We start from the raw sequence: 23,965 nt of genomic DNA on the forward strand, positions 1-23,965 counted from the left end.
CCACAAATGTGGGCGTGCAAGTATGATTTTTAAACACATTATATATATATACATTTTAAACATGTTTGAAACATTTTCAAAAATTCATGTCAGTGATAGAGCATCATTTCAAGACCCAAGTGGGCAATATTCTTGCTTTTGAATTAATGCCAAGATTGGGAGAGTTTAAGGAACGAGGGTCTACCTTCTCTAGGCCCCACCCCCTCTGGGGCTGGACTGTCCTCCACCTGGTTCAGGTTGGTGGTTTGGTGAGTATCAAGAATGACCATGAAGACACTCAGGTTTAACGCAACTCAAATCATTTTTGCTTACTTTTTAAAAAGTAATGTCCTAGCAAAAGATCTACCTGTTCTTTCAAAATCCAAATGAACAGCTCTATTAAGACATGTTTATACCAGCTCTGAGTTAGAACTGCTGCAGAGGAAGTAATTATAGCCAGAAACTGGCTCTTATAGAACCTAGCTAATAATTCTAAACAGCTGGTGGTGGGAACTTTAAAAAAACAAACAAACCAGTAAGTATATGAAGATACGGGTTCATCCCTTCTCCAGTTGGGCCGAGTCGGGCCATCTTGCCTATGAAGCAATCCTGCCGTGGCGGCTGTTACACGGCACTGGGGTGCGTGAGGCTGAGTGTAAGTGAGCAGTGAGGCCCCTGCCGTCTGCTTGAGCATTTGAAGCCCAACCACTCCAAGCCTCAGAGTCCTTCCACAGAATACGGAGGACGAGTATAAAGAAGTATTCTACTCATCTAGGGTTTAACCAAGCTGTCAATAATAATGATTAAGGTTAAGCAATTAGTGATGAAAAATTTCCTATGTTTTTCAAAATTCTAGATGCCTACCACTTTCAGAAAATTAATTTGCAACATTCGACCACATTTCTATTGAATATTTATGAGAGGCCAGGTATTAATAGGTGCCGGGGATATGGGTCACACTGGTGAAGACAACAGACGCATACACTAAACACAGAACGTTTAATGTTACTTAAGAGTTTCGGTTTTAATTTTGACAAAAGGTATGGGTGGCGAGTCACCTCCAATCTCTGTGGCAATCGGCCCATCCAGGTGTCAAGTGTCCCATCAGCCTCCCTCTCACAAGGAAACATCTCCTAGACCCCTAAGCCCACAAAGCTCAAGCAGTGCAAGGAGGGTCTCTTAGTTAGCTGAGGAGAAGCTGACCCAGCCAGGCTCTGAAAAGTTGTGAGCTTGAGCACATTCTGGGGCTAAGTCTGCTCTTGTTCTTAAGCAGAAATGTAGATTCCCATCACCCACTGTAAGGTGCTGTACCCCCACCCCTCACCCCCACGTGTCCTGTTCCTCTTACTGCTCCAAAAACCTGGCCAGATCCAGCCTGGATGAGTTTTGTCCTTCCTCACCAGGTGGATCTGGAGTTAATGATGTTCTCATTCTCAAGATGTGCCCCTCGAATTCTCCAGCTCTCTATATTACTCTGTACTCGGAGCACCTCTGCTTCCAGCTACCACACACCAAGCAGGAACTGGGAGGCGTGGTCCTTAGTGACACTGACACTGGCCTCTCAATGTCAGAAGCGGCGGGGTGGGGGGTGGGGGGCGGGGACAGTCAGAGACTTGAAGACATGGAAGGTCTGGAAGAACCGGTTTCTCACTCTCCCGCCCCTGGACTCCCGGGTCACTGTCAGGGCCAGAAGGCTACCTCCGGTTCTCTCCCAGGGCAGCGCTGAGTGGTGTGATCTCAGCTATAGGCAACCATCTCAGAGGGCTGGTCTCCTATTTATTTTCAACTGCAGCCTATAATTTTAGCATCAAATGCTTCTGGATAATGTGGCATGGGATGGGATAATAGTTGTGTATCAGTCGTGTCTCCATTTATTACTATTTTTAACACCAGAGATGAATTTCCATGTAAAGTCACTTTTCCTCTTCCCACCTCCCACCCAACTGGTGTCCAGAGAGAAAGCTTAATAAACACTAGTGTTCATTACAGGGAAAACTCTGCTGATGTGAGCATTTAACATCACCAGTGCAGAACCTGAAGGAAAAAAAGTCACTCAAAGAGACCATGGACTCCTAAGACTCTTGGGTTACCACCTTCAGGAGTGAAAGTATCTCAAAATATCCACAATTTTATTCCCAGGACACCTATGGTATCCATGCAAGCCAAACCCCATTATTTATAAGGCAAACGAACTTCTCAAAATGAAAACATCCCTAATTGCCAGGGGGTGACCTAGAACAAGAGCTAAAGATTAATCTTTTTACAGCCAGGAGATGCCCTTTGAGTGCTAAATTTGGCTGGAGTGAAATGCCACCTTCTCCTCCACCCCAAGAGCTGGGGAGGTAACGGGCTGCTGTCAGGGGCACTACGGGCAAAACTGGCCAAGCTGGGCACACACAGTCAGAGCAAAGTGGGTCTTCTGTTGGTGTCGATGGGGCTGCCTGACTCAATGACCACAACTAAGTTCACGCACAAGACAGACCCTTGAGGGCCTCAGGAGGAAGATTTAGAGGGTACAAGTGTGTCATCTTGAAAGATGAGAAAGGTGTGTCATCTTGTCTCTCACGAAAGAATAAGCTCTCTATCCGATTTGGAATGAAATAAAACATTTCCCGTGAAATAGCCCAGAATTCTCACACGGTACCATTTATACATATTAGCTCAATTGCAAGTTCCTTGGAGGTAGCAATTTCTGTCTTAATTATCTTGTGGAAGGGGCCTAGTTCTCTGCCTGACAAAAGCAAGCCGTTCAGAAATGTCCTCCTGTAAGGCTGGGACTGGACTTTGCCCCCCCACAACCCTGCCTGCCCCCAGCTTCCCCCTGGCTCGAGGGTGAGGTCAGACCTCCAGTGTAATCACGTGGCTCAGAACCTAAAAGCTACGGCTTGAACACTGTTAGAGATGTGTCAGGGCTAACTGGGCTCTAGAGACTGCCAAGTCTGAAATTAGAAAAACAGGAGGAGAGGAGAGAGTCAGGAGAAATGAGTAAATAACCCCAGAGACACAGGGCTGCCATGCTGGGGGCAGGGACAGAGGCCTGAAGGTAGCACAGGGCCTGGGGCACAAGTGGGATCAGCAGCCAGGTGCCCAAGTAACAGGGAGCAGCAGAGGCGATGGATTTTAAAGGAGCAGCATGTCAAGAGCTTTGGGAAGAGTCGTGCCCAGGGGACCCCCAGACCACTCCAACCCAAGGCCCACCTGCTAGATAAAGATGCACTCAGGGGTGCCGAGCCAAGGTCCTCATCCAGGACGGCTCTGGGCAGGGGCGGGTGAAGGGGCCAAAGCAGGGTGGCAGAAAATCCCAAGAGAGCACCAGGCCGCCAGCCGACCAGGTGTCTGAACCAAGCCACCTCCCCCTGCTCCCCTTTGGCACAGCGTGGCTGATCTGGGGACATAAATGCGGAGCAGGAGGCTTGCACCCACGCCGGGTTCCTGGGAAAGGTCTCTAGATAGGAGAATCCCCTCCTGTGACCACAGGCCGGTCCTGGGTGCACGTGTGGGAGCTGCAGAGTCGGTTTGTGCTCCCCGAGGCCACGCAGTTTTCACTGTGCCAAGGCCTGGCACTGTCGCCGACAGAACGAAGTGTCCAGCGCATGGCCGCCACGGCAGGAGGGCACCAGACGCGCCCTTTACGGTCCCTGAACAAAGTGCAGCCTCGGCTCTGCGGGGGCAGGGGGTGCCCACGAACCCACTGTCTCTTTTGAGACGACCAGACGATGATCCTATGTATCCCATGTAATCAAGGCTGGCGCTTTTCAGGGTTGAAGGCTTTTTCCCTCTCCCTTAGTAGTGGCATGTTGCCAGAAATCCCTCAAACTCTGACCTGGCAGGCCCCCCAGGGGAACAGCATTTGTGGTGTTCTGGCCTAAAACGCAAGCTCCACGCTTATCCTCATGAATCTTCACAAACCACGCGGGGAATCGTGGCACCTGGGGGTCCCCACAGCAGCCGGGCCGAGCCACGTGAGGACACGCTCGGGCGTGGGGAGAGCTGGCCGGCCGGACGCTGGCCCGACGCCCCCCTGGCGCCCTCTCTGCCCAGGCAGGACAGCTTCTCAGTTTCCACATGTGTAATGGGGGTGAAGCGTAGCCGCTCTGACGACTGAAAGAAATAGTAGATGGGGTCACGCTCCGTAAAGTACAAAATAATGTTTATATATTAGAAACAAATAATGAGCTCACGAGTGTGCCAGAGGAAACAAACGTGGATAACCCCTGGCATCGAAACACACTCCGTCGTCCATTTGGTGCTCCTTTCGGGGCCGGCACTCAATGCCCCATAACCAGGTTGGATCACAGGCAAGGTAAAAAAAAGCCTTAACCAAAAAATCCTGCTTAAAAAAAGAGGAAAGATTTTTCAATGTGCTGACATACCTACGTCGAGACAGCTCATTTTATTTTATTAATTTTTAATTTCATTTGATTTTTTTCCACTGGAGCAACATCACATGATAACATTTTACGTGTTTCAGGTGTGAGGTTTCTTATTTTCATTTTAAATAAGAAGCCAGTGTTGGGAGACGTGACCAAGCTGGTGTAGCCTCTAATTACTAAGCATCTGACACAGTATTTTCTCCTTAGAAGAGATACATAAAGTCAGGAACATTTGGGGCTCATTTGTTTGGCACCGACAAGCAGTAGAACGTGATCCAGGTCCTAAGTCAGCCCCCCAATGGCTTCGTGTACCCTATATCCTCACGCCAGCACACAAGACCCAGGTGTGCTGGCCACGGAGGTGGCGGCACCCTCTAGGGGCACCCGCTTTCTCTGAATGAGCCCAGCGAGGGCAGAGCCGGGGGCTGGCACTGGGCCCCGCACCCATGGGGATGCCCCAGCCGACAGCACGGCAAGCCCACTGCCCCGCGGGGGTTGTGGCCTGGTGTGACGGGCAGCCCTGTCCATGAAACGGGGGGATGTTGGGCCACAGTCACATGAAAGTAACTGCTTTCATTGTTATCTTCTGGCCGAGAACATAACAAAATGTCAACAAGTCTACGGCTGAGTAATACTTTTCTGCATCTTCATCACAAAAGCGTTTATATGGGGCCTCCCCAGTGGCGCAGCGGTTGCGTGCTGGGTTGTGAAGCTACCTGCAGCCTCTGCAGCACCAGTTCGATCCCCGGCTGCTCCCCGGCCACCGGAGGAGGGTCCCGCATGGTACGCAGACCTCTCCTGCCGCCCGCTGCTCCCCTCAGCAGTGTACTTCGGTCCTTCTGCCTGCTCTGCTCCCTGCTCTGGCTCTGGTGAATTCTCTCACCCTCTCACGCTGCTGACTGTACCCAGTTCTTGTATAAATAAATAAATAAATCTTACAAAAAAAAAAAAAAAGCGTTTATATGGATGTATGGATATAAAAAACCAGCCGCGTGCATCCGTACCTGACACAATTCAGTCTGCACGCTGAGGATGCAGCATGCGGGGCTTTGGGGTACCTGCCCAGCCCTGGCGGGCAGCAGGAGGGGCTGGGGATGGACAGTTCTAACATTCCAGGAGTTAGTGCCTCGCTCAAGGTCGCAAGCCGAGCCCGAGGCCGGAGTCCAGCTCTGTGGCTCTGGCGCCAGTATTTTGTCATTACCTCTAACAAGTTGGGTGACTTGACTGCAGTCATGAACAGACGAGGGCAGCATCTCAGAAGGGAGGAGGGACTGGCACGCTGACCCGGGTGAGCAGCGAGCAGAGCCGCCCCGGGCAGAGACCACGTGAGCAGGCACCAACACTCCGGAGGCAGAAGGGCCTGGCTCTGCCACTTAGAGGTTATTCGATCGGGCCGTTTGCTCCCTCGCCCGCACGAGGGGCATGGCGCCCGCTGCAGCGGCTGCAGGAGCAGGCATAACGTGTGTGAAGTTCCTGGCACGTCATGGGCGCTTAATGAATGGCAGCTCTAGTTATTATTTTCAGAACGGAATGAGCGCAGATAACAGGAGCCTTTTAACTTTGGAGCAAAGACAATTAAACATCTAAGTGGAAGCACGAGGGCACCTCTGTGCTCACCATCCTCTCCTCCCGACCACCAGGCTGAGGGACGGAGAACGGGCTCGGGAGGTGGGAGAGCACCCCAGGGGGCATGGGTGTGTGTGTGGGAGCCACATCTGCTCAATCCCAGCAGCGCCATTAACTAGCTTTGTGCCTCTCAGCAGATGGTTCTTGGAGACTCGATTTTCTCACCCACGAAATGGGGGTAACCCTGGTTGTGATGAGGATGAGGCGTGGCTCTGGCCCTGAGCAGCGGCCCTGTCAAGCCCCTAGGGACCGTGATGGGGACCATGGCTGGTGCAGGGGTGGGTTGAGGGGGGAGCTGCCACAGCTACCTGAGAAATGCCCTGCAGAGCTGCTGAGCAGCGGCATTTACCTGCCTCAGAGGACAGCTGCGACATAAAAATTCACAGGTTTGCCCCATTTTACACGGCCTGCAACATACCCAAGCAGCTTCCGCTGCTCTCTGCCCCTCAGCCTGCCCTGCTCTGCCTGCCGCACTCGCCATTTTGTCAAGAAAACAAAACGCCTGTCGATAGCCTGGTGCACGGACTTCACTCACCACCACCATCTCCATGAAAACCAAATGAAAAAGTAATAAAAGTGAAGTATAGTTTATTAATATTCATGCTGTGTCCCACTGCCAGCAGCCTGTGTTATACAGTTGGGGGGTTGTGCGGGCAGCGAGGCTCTGAGGGAGCAGTGGGCCGGTCACAGGACACCCCGGCAGCCCCAGCACAAGGGTGAGGCCCAAAGATAACGGTGCAGTCCTGTTGAGGTCGGGGCGCCCTTCAGCACGGTGAGCCTTGGGGGGCTTGCCGGTTCACCATGTCACCGCCTGGGCTGATAATGCCAACCCGATTCGCTGATGTCAGTGCACGGGAGTAGGGTGTGGGGGCGGCATCCGTGTTCATGGTGCACCCACAGCACATCTGAGCTTGAGGACAGCGAAATTTTTCGCAAGGCCAGAGGGAGGCAAAGAACCAGAGCAAACAGGAGTTGTCTGTAGAAGGTTGCACAGGACCAGTGGGGCAGCACTCCCTTTAGGGGGAGAGAGAACAATCCCTCGAGAGGAAAACTTAGGGAGGGCAGACTGACAACGAGCCACACACGTACCCTGCAGAAGACTGTATGGACACACAGGACTTACTATATGTAGGCGATATCAATACCACACATCGGGGCAGCGTGACTGAGGAATAAAATGGCTACAGAAACAGTTTAATGAGGTCTTAATCCACTTAACACAGCTTCACTGTGATCACAGTGATGTGTAATTTTCCTGACTGGATTCTCCTACCTTGGCACCCTGCTCACCTGTAGCAGGTGCACTGAATGGAGGGAAAGAGGAGTAATGACTAATCCAGGTCTGGCGAGGTGCAGCTACGGATGTTAGAGATGTGGGAGGACTGGCCAGAAGGGGAAAGTGTATCACAGGCCGACAGACACCATGGTGAGGAGTGGGCACCTGGGATGCCACGGGGAAAGGTAACGTTTGCTGAACTCTGGTTGGTTTTGTTGGGTGGGGGGCAGTAAAGGAAGCAAATATGTAAATACATGTGCTAATATGCAAATATCCTTCTCATCTATAGACCTGCAGGAACAAAATTGAATAGTCTATGTGGCAATCCAGACGTGGGAAAAGCGGAAGGGCAGAGTCTTTATTGATTAGGGAAGACAGTTTATGAAAACACAAAATCACACGAAAACCGAATCCCCTGCACTTCCGTACACGGTGGAGGAAAGACAGGGCGTGACGTACACGGTGGAGGAAAGACAGGGCGTGACACGGGAGGGTGCAGGCAAAGCAGGGTGGGGGCCGGAAGGAGCCAAACTCCTGCCTGTTTCCATGCACTTCCCAGCTGGCAGGGCCTGTGTGGATTCACTGGCCCTCACGTTTGATCAGGGGGTGTGATCATCCCCAGGACGGGGATCACGGGGATCACAGGGCCCCGGTGCAGGACGAGTTCGTGACCTGCCCAAGGACACAGTCAGTAAATGCAGAACTTGGGCTTGATTTTAGGTTGGCCAAGGCTCAAGTACACCATATATTTAGGAAGAATAAAATACTGTACACAAAGTGCCTTCCTTCCCCAGAAGGATTATCCCTCCTTATGAGACAGAGAGGGAGGGAGGGAGGCAGGAAGGGGGAGAGGAGAGTGTGTGTGTTGGGGAGGGGGTAGAGAGGGAGGGAGAGAGAACACACCATGCCACGGAGCCAGCTGGTGGGGCTCAGGGAGTCCTGCCTGCCTGTCCACACGCATCTGTTCTTCAGGTACATCATGTTCATCTGAGCAATACCAACGTCCACTTTACACACCCAGTGGCGGGGGTGGGGGGTGGTAAGGGCCTCAAAGAGAACTAGGATAAACTGTTCTTTTTTTTTTCCCCATGGGAAAAAAACCCCAAAATTTACTTTAGAGTTTCAATCTGGCACCAGGAAAGAAGAAATCATCCTAAAAGATCTGCTTGTGTAAGGGTTTCTTAGCCAGGCCCTATGGCTGCAGCAGATCCACTCGCAAAGCTACTCATTGACTAACTGGCATTTTAAACCGCTCTTGGTCCCGCGTCCCATGAACAAATAAACCAAAAGGGCCTAAATCTCAGTTCCAAGGAAAATCTCATCCCATTCTAACTTTTCAGGCTGCAAGGCTGTTTCTCTTTTTAAGAATTAATTAATTAATTAATTATCATTACTATTATTTTTTTTTTTAAGATTTACTTATTTATGCATACAAGAGCTGGGATCCAGGCCAGAGATATGGGGGATGAGAGGATTCATCAGAGACAGAGTGGAGAGCAGAACAGGTGATTCACTGAAATGCACTGCTGAGGGGAGCAGCGGGCAAGTCAGGAGAGGTCTGCTGCACCATGTGGTTGCCCCCTGGCTGGCCGGGGATGGAACTCGTGCTGCAGAGGCTGCGGACAGTTTCGCAGTGCGGTGCCTAACCCCTTGTGCCACCATAAAATGAGCTATTTTAAAGCAAACAATTCTGTATTTAGTACATTCACAATGTTACGCAACCATCCCCTCTGTCTAGTTCCAAATGTTTCCACCATTTATAGTAAAACCCCCTCCCCATTTAGCAGTTTCTCCACCTTCCTCCCTCCTCCCAGGCCCTATCAATTGACAGTCTGCATCTTTATAGATTTAGTTATTCTGGATATTTCATACAAAGGGAATCACACAACATGTGAGCTTTTGTGTCTGGTGTCTGCTCAGCATGTTCTGGATATGCATGCATGTTGGGGCATTGTGTAAGTACTTCATTCATGTATAAGTAATTTTCAAGGCTGACTAATATTCCATTGTACGGACAGACAATCTGTTTATGCATCATCCACTGATGAGCAACAATTGGGCTGTTGACCCCTCTGGGTTACTGTCATAATGCTGCAATGAACATACATATGCAAGTAGGGGAGTCCCTGTTTTCAGTTCTTTTGGGTAAAGATCTAGGAGCTGAATTGCTGGATCATATATGGTAATTCCATGTTTAACTTTTTAAGGAAATGCAAGCTGTTTTCACAGTGACTGCACCATGTTACATTCTCATCAGCCATGCATGAAGGTTTCTAAAAAGCTCTTTAAACATATCTAATTTGAAAAAAATTCCTCAAATTCATTAACGCTGACCTTTGCAGCTCATAAAAGACTCAGGAGATTTATATAACAGCTCTCCTTTAACAGGCATTGTGAAATCCCTAATCCTTAAACCCCTATCAAGTATGGAGAATATGTTAATCACCAGCGTGGACACCTAGGACACTTACAATCTAATGGTGCAGGTCTTAACACCCAAGACACAATTATAGACAAAGTCCAAACATTCCATCAAATGCAAAGAGGCATAAACTAGATTGTAAAGGCAACCAGAATCTCCAGCACCACTGCCAGCCACCATCCTATCTCACCGTCATGGGCCCCAGCTCCCCAAATGCTGGACGGCAAGAGCAGCAAGCACCCTGACATGGAGGCTGAAGAGCTGAGGTCCTCCACCCGCCTCCCTGGTCAGCACAGGGCACTATGTCATTTCCCAAGGCCGCAGGAGACAATTCCCTGCAGAACTCCCCTCCTACTGGCTATGAGAGCCGATGTGGACAGGTTTCCTTAGAAATATTCAATATCTGTGGCAAAACAAGCCCAGAAATTCTCATGCTGTGCAGGCAAAATTGAAGGTATTTAAGTGTGCTGAGTCTCGCTTGCTAGATCGGAGGGGTAGCATGAATATGTACAAGCCCCCCGCCTCCTCCAACTACCTGGAGACCGCATCAGTGTGAGTTGTGCGCCTTCCTCTGGGGCAGCAAGAACCCGCAAGCCAGCAGAGGCAGTTGTACCAAACAGTGGGGACAGGGAGAGGGTTGTGGGGCCCCTGGGCACCGGGTGGCCCTTCCCACCGCAGAAGCCTGCAGCACTTGAACTTCAGCAAGTGTAGAATCGATTGCTCTCTACCTGGTATCGCAGTTACCTGTATCTGTCCCACTGACATTTGCAAGGGCGGTACAGGACCGTCGAGGGGCCAAGGCTGACCCTTCACTCCACCTTGACCCACCGTGGCTCCCTCCTGGCCATGGTGTACGCGTGTGCAGACACGGCGCCACCGCCTCTCCCACCCCTCACATGTTTCAGCGGTGGTACAGGTGTTGACATTTCACTACCACCGAGCCAGGGAGGAAGCAGGAAACAAAACCTAGCTGTACGGAAATCAGATGTCCACGCACAAGACGCCCCAGGTGACAAAGGAGTCATCGGTCAGTCTAGAGGACAGGACCTGTGAGCCAGGAGCCTGCTGTGCTCTGCCGTCCCTCTGTCCCTTGGATGTCTCAGATGCCTCCGGCTGGTCGAAGCCCCCAGCCAGGCAGGAATCACTAGTCAATGATCAGATAAAGCCATGTCCATGGAGCCCTCAGAAACCCAGTCACCTTCATAACCCAGACCTGGGCGGAGACAACCCTTGGCTTTAATTCAGAGCTTTGCACCAGCTCTGTAGGTGGCTGTTTCCCACGGGCTAGTGGGTACTCCCGTTGAAATCTGCACCTTCAACAGGTAAACCTTCCCCCCATGTTGGACTCTAAGTGATCTTTCTTCTCCTCAATTAGATTCTCATGGGGAGTGTGCTGGCCCGCTCTGCCCATAGTTGGTCAGAATTCCCTCGGGGCCCTCGGGGCCATGCACACAGTAGGAGTTCAAATGCACTTGCTGACTGAAGCATATAAAGCAGTGAGACGCAGATACTGGGTTTTCTATACAGACCATGATGGAGAAGCACAGAAAGTGGGGAAAAGATTTTAAATGGCACATTTCTTAGGGAAAAACTGTCTTCAATCATACTGATTCTGACAGTGCCAGGAGAAAATGCATTTGGATGTGCATGGTCTCAAATGGACAGTTACATGCGGACACCTGCCTGCAGGGGCAGCTCTGACACATGATGCAGAGCAACTAAGTGGCAACACTGGAAAGCTGAGGCCTCCCTTAACTGTGTCCCCACCCCTGCTAATATGTCCACCTGGGTCAGCCTGGGGGAACCTGAAACAGGTAGAGGGAAGAGAAGGAAAAGCTGGGGATCCAGAGAAAGCGGGGAGGGCCAGCAAGTTACTAAAGGCAGGCTCCTGCCACGTGTAAGGACAGGCTGGATGAACCTCAGTTCAATCCTTCAACCTTACCTTGACCTCAGGGTTCCCAATGCCCCCAGGGAACAGCACCCGACCTGAGGGAAGGGCCTGAGGGAAGGGCCTGCCGGGGAGGTCAGGTGTCTACTCCCAGTCACAGTCTGGCAGGACGCGCCCCAGGTGTGTCTCCATGTCACGCCCATAACTGCAGCGCCCTGTGAACCTGGTGATGGCACCGGTCTTGGTTCTCCCGCCGGTCTGAGAGCCAAACCCTGGCCCCGGGAAGGGGGCCATTTCCTCGGAGATCAGGCGGGCCGAAGACCAATGTTTCAAGGAGCGAGAAATCACTTGTGGTTGTGGCACCCGGGGAGTGGGGCGAGGCTGGGTGGACGCCTAGGTGGGGCAGAGGGCAGGGGAGGCGTCCTAAGCCGTGTGGGGGCTCAAGGCAGGCTGGGGGGCGCCAGGGCCGTGTGAGGTGAGGGGAAGGACTTTGAATTCCAAGGAAGGAACCTGGACGTGGGAGCCAGCGCGGGAACAGAGAATGGAGGAAGGGGCTTTAGGGGAGCAATGAAGGGGATCCCCATGCTCCTTGGAACTATCACGGAGTAGCTGAGTAGCTCCGAGGCGGGCGGAGTACAAGGCAGCGGGGGTGGCGTGGCTGTGAACTCAGATCTGTGAGCAGATCCCTCACCTCCAAGAGAGTTTCTGTTTCTCTATGAGAAACAGTCAGACTGTCCTGGGCTGCAGAGGACACCACGGGACCTTCCCATGCTGGTGACCCCCTAGTTTCTTCCATGGAAGCAAGTGAGAAGCTCCTGTCAGTGGGGAGGGAGAGGAGGGGTTGTGGCTCTGAGACCATGGCTCTGAGGCCTTGGGCCAGGGTCCAGGAGTGGGGGCACGGCCGGGGTCATGCTGCTGGGGGCTGGCTTCATATGCCTGGATGGCTGCCCCGGACAGGGCCCTCCCGAGGCCCACAACTTGAATGCAGACAAGACGGCCCATTGCCTCCGAGATGGCACACAGGGGCCTGCTCTCCAGGGGTGACAGGAGGCTTTCTCTGCAGAACCAGCTGTTCCTCTGCAATGGGGGAATCCCTCTATGGGGCGTTTGTTGGGGGAGATGTTGGCTTCAGGGAAGCTGTGTGGTTTCACACCTGGCAGTTCCTGCCATGGCCACAGGAAGTTCAGAGCCAAGGGCAGGACTCTGTGAGCACAGCGTGGCTGGAGGACAGCAAACACCGGTGAGACTTGGCCTTCTCTCTGTATGCCAGAGGCTGGCGTTTTAGGGGGGGACAGTGTCTCTTCTAGCATCACTGCCCTTAGCTTTAGAGAAGGAGTCCATGGCTGGCACATGAGACAGCTCGAGAAATACAAACTGCATGACGGTAACACCTCTGTCACCCGCAACTGCTGATCCCCCAGCCTGGCTGTTTCCAGAAATGATGCTGCTCTGCAGGCCGCCCCGTTACAGGATGAGCAAAGTTATCTCTTTCACCCAAACACAATACAATAAGACGAGAACAGGAGGGACAGCCAGATGAGATAAGGCTTACGGGCTTAATATTTATCATCAGCTTCCTCGGAGGTCTTTATGGGTAAATAGATTCTGACATTCTATTAAAACTTTTTAAAGTTGATCTTGTGCTGTAAGTTCTAGGAGTTTCTGTCATGTAGGACCTGTGGCACCACCAGGGTCAGGACAGAGCTGCTCCATCTCCCAAAGGGCCCCTGGCTGCTGCTCCCTGTGAATGTTTGACTTTCACAAGTGAAAGCATCTGCCTCCGGGTGCCAAGTCTATTTATATTCTGGGGGTTCACACTTAGTGCATTTATGTTTGCCAATATCAGTTCTAATTTACAAAAAGAGGAGGACCAGAAATGCTTCACTGGATGTCAGTGGGTGACAAAGAAGTGGAACCCACAGTTTGTCCCTCCAATTCTGGCTCCCAAATTTCTGTTTGATGGTCAATGTTGACATAAATAGGTTGTGACGGGTGAACACATGTTCCAGGTACACCAATTGGAACCTGAGGCTTCTAATATGGGCCTTCGCATGGACCAGTCAACCGATGCCACTGAACATTTTCACCTAACACACACTTACACACCCAACACCCAACCACACGCCCGACACATGCACACCAACACATTACACACCCAACATATACGCTTCAACACACAACACACCAACATGCTCGCACACCCAACATGCCAATACACACGAATACACCCAACACACACTTGCCAAGACATACATAACACACACCCAACACACACATCACATATATACACACCCTCACACCAACACACCCATAGCGGGGATGTCTAACTAGTAACGCTACCAAGACAAATAAAATAAACACTGAAGCAGAGGCACACAGCCCCAGGGGGCCTGGGGAGAGCCAGCGGCAGCAGCATTTGGGGTCCAGCCAGGTGAGGTGCCGCATGCCCCAGCACAGCTCCCTCCTGTGCTCCCTCTGTCCACCTCGGAACCGCTGCTACTTCTCCCTCATGGGAAAGGAACAACGTGCCTCAGAGTTTGGGGAGCGGCCTGAAGCCTCACAACAGCCTGAAGCCTCACAAGCAGCACAAACAGCTGTAAGTGTGGCCCTGGAGCTGCAGATCTGGACTCAAAGGCACAGGTGGCAATAACAGTGAGAACGAGGCCGCGGCCTAACTGACGCCACAGTGACGGTAACGGCAGCAGCTGATGCCGCCGTGTGGTCACCGCGGCCCAGCACGGGCGGGCAGTGCGGCTGGTTACCCTTACTCGCAGCGGGAAATCTTCATTCGTCCAGTTTGCACGAGTGAGCGCGACGCTACAGGAGCAGGTCTAGGATGCGGGCAAAGCGTCAGAGACAGAAAGGCAGACAGGAGGCTGGGCACTGTCCTCACACCCCAGCGTCCCGCCGGGTGCGGCCTCTGCTGTGCCAGGGAAGTTGCTTCTGACTTCCTGCAAAGGGGGCCTCCTGGTGGCGCAGGCGGGTGAGGGCCGCACTGTGAAGCTGTCCGCAGCCTCTGCAGCGCAGGTTCGATCCTGGCCGGCCGGCAAGGGTCCCACATGGTGTGGCAGACCTCTCCTGTCTCGCCCGCTGCTCCCCTCAGCAGTGTATTTCAGTCCATCTGCCTGTTCTGTTCCCCGCTCTGTCTCTGGTGAATCCTCTAACCCTCCCACGCATCTGGCCTGTACCCCGGTTCTTGTATAAAAATAATAAATCTTTGGGAAAAAAAAAATTTCCTGCAAAGGTCTAATGGGACCTAATCTGCTAAACGCCGAGTCAGCTCAGTGTCCGTGCTTGGGTTTAAATTGAAACCTCACAAGTGGAGAGGCAAGATGGGAACGGGCATGTCTGGGGAGGTGTATGCCTCCCTCGCAAAGGGCACACAAGGCCCTGATGACCCAGGCTTTGGAGGTGCCCTCTGCCCTGGGCTGGGGTTCGGGAAAAACTGCGAGGACTTGGCAAGACCACGAGAAACTGGGAATGTGGGGTTCTGGGATGGACAGGTGAGCCGAGCTACACACACACACACACACGAGGCTGCCTGTACCACCCACTCACCCACCCACTCTTGAGCAAGGAGCCCTGGGGAATGGCTCTGCAACACCTGAGCATAGGTGGAGAAAACACGGAAGAAGAATCTTCCTCTCCACCTTCCTCCACGATTTCTCCGATAATCTCATATTTCAGGTGCTGGGCACCCCCTCCCTGGGTTCTCCTTCAGACCCTGCCTAGGTCTGGAGGGTTCTCAGGTCACACTTTCAAAATGACTGGTCTCCACCTTGAGCCTGAGGTGCCAGCCCTGCGGTCCGTGGCTGGGGGACATGCCGGCAGCTCTGCAGCGGTGCAGGTCACTGGCCAAGTTCCAGGCATGAATCCGGCCTCCACACCTGGGTTCTGGGCCACCCGGGAGCTCAGCTGGTGGTTGTGATCTGTGAAGGCGCCTGGCGTCTCAGTGTCTTTGGAGGGGGTGTGTGTGTATGTGTCCTTGCCTGCACAAGCATGTGTGCCCATCAGCATCTCTGCCAGGAGAGCTGTCACCTTCTGTCACCAAGCACCCCTAGGCCAATAGGTCACACACAGGCTCATGCTGTGTTTGTTATGAGTGTGTGTGTGTGTGTGTGTGTGTGTGTGAAGGGAATACAGAAGCACCTGAGCAGAGATCCACCCAAGTGCACACAGAGCTTCCACTTCAATTATGTCACACTAAAGAAAATTTTAATTTCAAATGATTTCACGGTACAGCTCAAGGTCCCAGACACGAGTAAGGGAAATGGAAGATAACCTAACAGCCAGATAACTTACTGATTAGTTCTCATCAGGAGAGAAGCTTCAGCCCTAAAAGCTCTCCCATATTTATAACCCTTACCCTGGGTGAAAGAGACCATCAGGGGGTTGAATATTTTGCTTAATAGCCTTAAAGTGTAAACTAGCACCTTTTCCTGGGGTACCCACTAGGAATAAAAGACTAATTTATAAAGCTAATGCCTGGCATGAGATTGTTTCTAGAGCTCTTCTTTTAGATCAAGCCTATACAGCTCTGAACCCACTTATAAGTTTATGGCTTTACAGAGCTATGTCCCTTGTTCAAAGTGACTCACAGTGTGGCCTTTTGGAATGTTCTGGGTCCCCGGTGATGGGAGGAGATCACAGAGGGCTCCCAGTTTGGGCTCATGAGACCAAGGTCAACCCAGAGGAAACTGCTCCCTGGCACAGACGAGCCACAAACTCTGACCAAAGGTCTTGCAAACAAAGGCCCTGCTCATAATGGGATCCAGATGCAGGCGTGGGGCTGGCTCTTGGTGGGTGCATGGCCAAGGAAAGCTCGGTGGAGCACAGTTGGCCGGGGCTGGACAGGCCAGGGCTGGGGCTAGCCTCTCCCTGCAGGGCCAATTGCTCAATAGATGCAGGGTGTGTGTGAAACCAGGTTGAGATAAGGTGGCGCTTCAGCACTGAGCCTCAGAGAAATCAGCCCGTGAACAAGAGAGCAATGCAAACAAGCAAAAAGATCTCCTTTTGGTCAGTCCTGCAGTGAACGTTCAGCAAAGCTACAAGCTCTAAAATGCTCCCATTTAAGGGGGGATCCCCATTACGATCTGCAGCCTCTTCCCTTTAGTTCTGAATAATTGCGAATGTCTCCTTCCCCTTGGGCACCCCCAACATTTTTTTCCTGCCGTTCCAGTGGATTAACTTCATTAACGTTCTTAACTTCATTAAATTACTTCATTGTTAAATCCAAGTCCCTTAAGCCTATGTCAAAATTTTCCGTTGTCAGATCTCATTCACCTGATCCTTATTTTCCGACCCAGGCCTTCCACCACCCTCTTCCCCAGTGCGGCTATCTATCGTGTCCCCCATCTTCCTGGATTTATTCCAATCTCCATGGTTTCTGGGTACCCCCAGTCCCCACTCCCCTCCCCCCGCCCCCACACCTCTCCTTTAAGAGCTACTTCAAGATCCCTTCAATGTATTCAATAGCTCTTGCTCTGGAAGCCTCCCTGAGCGGCCCATCTGGCGAAGTCTTGGGTTGACTCTGGATTTCCTGAGCTGGTTTTGCTCATCAGGGATTCCTCAGAGTCTCAACGAGGGTCTGCTGGGTGATCTAACATTTGCCATCACAAAGCATCAGAATCGCACGAGATGCAGTTGGTTAGCGCCTTTTAATCTGAGAGACAGGACCTGCCTCATGATTAGAGATGGTGCCTTCCCTGGGCCCCCTCAGCACATCCGCATGTAGGCGCACAGTAGGACCAGAGAATGTGTGACGAACTGCACTGAATTAAAATACACCCTCACCCCCCAAACCACTAGGGAGCAACTTGAAGTGGTCTCCACCAGTTGAAGAATCAGACGGAGGTGGTCAGGTTATTCCGAAAAAGTAGATTACTGGTCATTTTTTACACCCTAAATTTTTATGCCCCCGCCTCCCCAGATTTTTGGTCCCAGTAATAGTCTTAAGTGTTTCAAATTAAGTCTACACAGGAATAATCTGAACAGCCTGGAGCAGATACAAAAAATCTACACATTTTAACCACCAACTATCCTTTGCCCAAACGGCCCGTCTGTTTGTTTTCCCTGAGAGCAGAGCTTAATATTTGGTCTTGCTTTCGGTTTGCTGGTCATGTTGTTAGTGGAAATACCCCAGCAACAATTTGCTGCTTGCTCCAAAAACTAGCTGGCGCCAGTGCAGAATAGAAGAAGGAAATGCAGGGACTTCCAGGGCGAGGCAAAGAGGATTACCCTTCAGAGGGGACGCTGCCAAGGAAACCCTTCTCCCCCGGCAGTGTTTCTCAGAGTGGGCCCCTGGCACCTGCACGAGTCGCCTCCAGTCCCAAAGTGAACCTCAGGGTGTGCGTGTGTCTCTGTGTGTGCATGTGTGTATATATGTGTGCATGCTTGTGTGTGTGCACGCTTGCGTGCATGTGTAGGGTGGCAAGCTTCTCTGGGGGTGCTCCTCTGGGGATTCTGGAGCAGTGGGTGTGGGGCAGGACTTTGGGGAGACCTGTGTTCTTAAGCTCTCCAGGTGGTTCTCAGGCACAGAAAGCTTGCACGCCAGTGCCGCTGATAGTTAACCACACAACCGACCTTCTGGTTGGACGGGGATACTCATGCAGAGCTGAGAATTAAACTAAAAGCACAGGCTTTGTTTTCTAAAAACACATACAATCAGGCCTGCCTCACAGAACACTGAAAAGCAAGCCGCCCCCACCCTGGGCCACACCACCAACCAGGAGACAGTCCCCTCCTGAGACACCAGCTACTTTTCCAGAACGCAGCTCTCCAGCACACTGTCCCCGCGCCCCTAGGCAGAGACAGGGCTGGAACGAGCCATCTGTCCTGTTTAAAACAGAGAGGGGTGTGTGAGTGTTCTCCCCTTTGAGAGCGAGCAGCCCCAGGGTAGACCAGGGTCCCAGGTGATATGGGGGAGGCCGGGGAGCAGCTCCTGATTCTCTACCTGGGGTCGCTCAGACACAGACATTCTCTCAAGTTGCAGCGGAAAACACCCTTCTCAGATGTGCGATGGATGATCTAAAAGCCTCCGCCCACTGCCTCTCCCCTGAGGTGAAAACAAGTGGGAAAACCTGCTTGATCGGTGTGGCCTGGAGGTGGTGCCCCCACCGCCCTGCTCATGACCACTGCGGACTGTCCTCATGCGGGTGCCCGCACCCTGTGCAGAGACACCTGGGTGCAGCCGAGGCCAAGGTGGGAACAGGCCTCGCAACCCGTTTAGCGATGAAGCGTCATGTCAGACAGAGACGTTGGCTTTCATGCAGACTGTGCCCTTGAAGCCCCAGGGGCCTGATCAGGTGAGGGGACACACACCACGAGGATCCGAAGGGCACTCACCAGCAGGAAGAAGGGGTTCCCCTGCTCAGGTGTGGGGCAACAGCCACTTCAGGGTAAAGAGAGGGGGTACTGTCCCACCCAGAGGGAGGGCCTCTGAAGGAAATGGGGGTGCGGAGGCCAAGGGGGACCCCCTCTCATGAGGTGGGAGACGCCAGTCCTGGGATTCTGGGCAAACAAGCCTCTGGAACACATGCGCAGAGGGCTTCTCCTGCCTGTCCCAAGCGGGGATCCCCGCACAGGTCCTGTCTGTTGGGAGATGGCGGGACAGGACAACATGGGATGCTTCAGAACCCAAATCTGCCTCCGTGGTTCTTCACGTTTTGCTCTGTGTATGCAGTGCCTCTTAGAGTCGTAAAGTCTCATACACGCCACCATGCTCAATTTTTAATAAACTTGCAACCCTGAATCTGGGAGGGAAAACGCCAACAACTGGGCCCAACCTGTCCTTCCTCCCACATACACAGACTCGGTTCTGACCAGGCGAGGGGCCTCCCTGCCTGCTCCGGGAGCCTTGCGAGCTCCAGCCAGGCCGATGCAGCAAAGCAAATTCCTCCTGCTCTCCACCTGCCCTCGATCCTCTGCCTGTCTGGACCCTGCGCCCCCACGAGCACCTAAGCCCCCTGCTACCTCTGCTCTTCACCCCGAGCCTGGGAACCCCTCCCAGCGCCTCTGGCCAAGAACCTTACTGGGTTCTAGTCTCACTTGGCTTCTAAGTGCCATTCAGGCCTCACGTGTCCTGATTTCCAACTCAGCCACGAAGGTGCGAGAACAGCCACCACGCCAACCCCCCCACATCCCCACAGTGACGAGGGCTGCACAGTCGGCGCGTCCCAGCCGCCCGCTGACGGTCCTACCTGTAATATCTGGACTGCAAGTAGGTGGAACACACGGCCTTGGACACGTGGCTGGCGGACCCGAAGTCGATGACCTTGACGCGGTAGGGCTGCCGAGAGGGGTCCACCAGCATGATGTTTTCCGGCTTGAGGTCAGCGTGGATGAGCCCCAGGCTCTTGAGTTTCATCAGGGCCGTGGCGACCTGCTGGAGGACGGGGCGAATGTACTTGAGGGGCAAGGGGCTGAACTTGTTCTGCTTCAGGAAGTCGTAGAGGTTCTGCTCCAGCATCTCGAACACCAAGCACGTGTGGTTCTTGTGCTGGAAGCACTCGTAGGCCCGCACGAAGTTGTAGTCGTCGGCGCTCTCCGTGCTCAGCCGGGCCAGGATGCTCACCTCGATCTGACCTTGGCGGGCGTAGGACGGGTGGTTCTTCAGGATCTTGATGGCCACGATTTCGTTGGTGCCCCGCTTCCAGCACTTGACCACCTGCCCAAACGTCCCTCGGCCCAGGAACTCGAGGACCTCGTACGTGTTGGTCATGGAGCACAGCACCTCGTGCTGCACCAGCTGGTAGTCGCCCTCGCTGTTGGAGCCGCTGTTTTTGGAGGTGGCAGTGGAGGTGGTGGCAGTGGCGACCGTGGCCCCGCTGGCATTGTTCTGGATCATGGGTGGGTGCTCTTCGATGATCTGCACGCTGCTCGTGTTCTCGATCTCCTCACTCTTGCGCTTGAGTCCGCATTTTTGGTAGGTGTCCAGGAGGCTCACAGTGCTGCGACGCATCAGGTTGTGTGGTCCGCCCAGGGCCTGCCCGGCGACGGAGGTGCTGCTGGCTGACGTGACGACGACGTGCCCGGTGCTGCCTGGGAAGATGATGGTCTGCTCGTAAGGTAGGCTCGGGTTCGGAAGCGGCAAGGAGGTGCTGACGGTTGTGGTGGCTGGCTGAGGTGGCGGGACGTTCTTGCTCTGGCTGTAGGCTTTGCCGTGGGAGCCGTACCCAGTCATGTCCCAGTTGGAACTCGGCTCTACTTTCAGTTTCTTCACACTACAGAAGGCACTTGATTGAAGGGTGTGAGGGGAGAAAACTTGCACATGCGAGGCCATACCTAGGAGCAAAGGGAAGGGAAAAGGAAATATTTTAGTTGCCGTGGCCTGCACAAACCCAACAGGACCCGCAGCACTGCTGGTCAGTGGTGTGGGTGGCTCAGAGTGTTTTCCTCCTGCTCCCGGGCAAGTCGGGAACATGAGTCCAGCCCACCCAGGGGTGCCCTCTGGTCACTAGGGGTGGGCGCGGTGACCCATCAGCCTCCAGGAAAGGGTGGGATGCTTGCTGAGGTAAGCTGGGGTACCGTTAAGATTTTTTTTTTTAAGATTTATTTATTTATTTATACAAGCACTGGGTACAGTCAGAAGCGCGGGAGGGTGAGAGAATTCACCAGAGCCAGAGCGGGGAGCAGAACAGGCAGACTGATGAAGTACACTGCTGAGGGGAGCAGTGTATTCATTTATTTTTGTCTGCTAAATTCACACATCAATCAATTTACGTTGGAAGAACTGTTACTTCATACCACCATTTAGATAACCCCAGAAATCTGTAAGACCCCAGCTCTGGATTAATTGTATCACCTATAGCCATGCGGATTCTGGAAACAAAGAAAAAATCATAGAAAATGTAGTAAGGAAACATGGAAGACCAGGATGAGTCCTTAAGGGTGACCCCCCACTCCCATCTTCTCAACAGCAGCTAGGAAACATTTCTTTCAGAACCTCAAGCCAAGTGGAGTTCTGGGGGCACCTCTGGTGCGCAGCCAGCCTAAGGATCATGCCTCTGGCTCCAGGATCAGATTCCTGAGAGGGCTTGTTTATCATTTTCCCTTTCATCCCATCAGACATCACGCTGGTCCACCCTCTCGCTCAGCAGATGATCCACCTTCCTGGCCACACGTCTGAGGTCAGCAGCCTAGCTCCCCACCCCAGTCTCTTTCTTGCAAAGCATTCCAGAGCTGACACCGACCTGAATCCTCTGGTCTCTGCAGTCTCAGAGGAAGAGGCAGCTCTCCTTTCGACTAAAGGCTCCTCCATTCTCTTGAGCCCTCCTCTTCCATCTCCTCCTCCTCCTCTCTTACAATTTCCAATTTCTCCCTGATAATTGGATCCAAGTCTTTAGTAGATACTTAATGTATTTTTACCAAGTGAATCAATGACAATCTTTCCCTTCCGCCTCTATGCATGTTCGCATACCAACTCCCAATTTCAAAGGCAAGGGAGCAACAGCCATATTCTTCCCTTTTAATCTCTCCTTTTTCTCACCTCCATGGCCCTCTCGAACCTATAATCAGTGGCTTAAACTCTTACTCCTTTTCTTCAAGGTCACTCCTTAATCCCCCCTCCTCCCCCCACACACTGTAGGACTGTGTTCTTTAAAGGCAATTGCCTAATCCAATGGCCTCTTTGCAGCTCCTATTCTCCTTCACGGCTCTGCAACATCTGATCCTGCTGACCACAGCTTCCTTCTTGGAGCTCTTATCTGTGCTACTGTCAATCTGCAACCTCCTCCGCTAGTGTTTGACTGCACATTCTGTGCTTGGGAGGTTCCTCTTCCTCTTCCTCCTTTAAAATGTTGGAATTTCCAGCATTCTGTCTCCATTCTTTCTGGAAGATATCATCCATTCCAACAGCGTAAGTTGTTGTGTCTATGCAGGTGACTCAATGCCCACGTGTTCACCACAGGTCAGGTTCTCCCTGTACCTTCCGGTAATACACTTCTGCCTCTGGCTACATCAGGGACTGGCTTCCAAAGCTGAACTGAAAATCGAGCCATCTCACCCTCCATCCTTAACATCCTCATTTCATAAAATATTCTCCTAGTCACTTGGCTGCAAAACTGTGGATTTATATGTTGATAATTCTTCTTTGCTTCCATGGACAAGAAGGTGCTAAGTTTTATTAATTTCTCTTTCCTTTAAAATGTCTCTTGCATCCATCGCTTTCTGTTCTTGCTGCCATTTCCAGAGCTAAAGCATCTATCATTATTTCCAGTAGGATGAAATCAAATGCAAGTAGACATCTGGACTACCTGAGCTCTCTTCCTCTAATGTGCCCATATTTGGCCACCAGATTAATCTTCCCAGAGCATTTCCAAGGATGTCACCCCTTTGTCCAAAAGCTTCCAATGACTGCTCAGTGTCTAGAAGAGAACGTTAAGACTCTAACTTAACACCTTCACATTTTAATTTCAATTACCTTGTTGGCTTTATCGCCATCACCCTGCTTGAAACTTTATCTCGAATTAAGCTGTTCTAGTCACTGTCTCTAGACTATCTTCCATACCTCCTAGCTCTGCACTCTTACACCATTCCACCTTTCTTTCAACTTATCCAAAGGAGAGGCCATCGAGGTCCCTCCTCTTTTCAGACCATTCCAACCCACAGAGATCATTCCCAACTCTGTTCCTATGGCATTTATCACATATACCACCCATGTGGCCACAAACTGCATTTCTGCCTTGCAAAATCTCATCTCGTTGAACTGAATTGTTATTTTCGAGCTGTTTAACTTCTTACACGTTTCTGTAATCAGGCTACATTCTGGGGGCAAGGGCTACAGTTTATACCACATACTAAATTTTAGGTTGAGTTTCCTATATGCCAGGTAGGCACTCAGTGGAATAAAGCACCCTGGCCATGCCTCCAGGAGAGTTCAGTCCTCTGGATTGAGAACAATGGAACTGGGCCTCACTTTGGAGAAGAAAGAAAAACCTGCCGACACTTTTCCACCCAAACCAAGACCTTTGAAAAACCAAGGTAGGAGCCAGGCAGCTCCTGTCCTAGGGGTCAGCAGCCTTATTCTGGCTGTCCTTCAGGCTGGATGTGCTGATTTCCCAGGGTAACCCCAACCGAAGATACCACACCTGCTCTGAACCCCACCCTCATCCTGGTCCCGATCCTGCATCTGACAGAAGTTTCCTTTTTGTTTGAATCCTGAACTCCAGTCTCTACCTGGGTATTATAACAACACATCTGTATATATTCTTCTACCTGCAAGAGTGTTTTGCTTATTCAGAACCCACACTTTACTTGTTTCTTCCGATGGCTCTTTTTGTTCAAGTCAACCTCCCCCTAATTTTCTAACAGCACAGAAAATAGTTACTCTATAATTTATTAGTATTAAATATTCACATTTTTCTAGATGTTGTAACACTACAGAATTGACCAACGCCTTGGCT

General features: G+C 52.0%; 1 protein-coding gene across 2 annotated transcripts in view; it reads right to left on the reverse strand.

Annotated features, from left to right (window-relative positions):
• Window positions 1-20,846, reverse strand: part of HIPK2 (homeodomain interacting protein kinase 2) — a gene marked incomplete at its 5' end in the record, with an annotated part of 103,648 nt that extends 82,802 nt beyond the window's left edge. The window contains one exon of one of the 2 annotated variants that reach the window (XM_084229337.1): window positions 19,763-20,846. In XM_084229337.1, coding sequence (XP_084085463.1) covers window positions 19,763-20,844 — 1,082 coding nt within the window. The remainder of the gene's footprint in view (window positions 1-19,762) is intronic. The other variant, XM_084229336.1, reaches the window with a different exon arrangement.
• Between the last annotated feature and the right edge of the window lie 3,119 nt (window positions 20,847-23,965).

Source organism: Talpa europaea (genome assembly GCF_964194135.1).
Source record: "Talpa europaea genome assembly, chromosome: 3".
In the NCBI taxonomy this organism is placed as follows: Eukaryota; Metazoa; Chordata; class Mammalia; order Eulipotyphla; family Talpidae; genus Talpa; species Talpa europaea.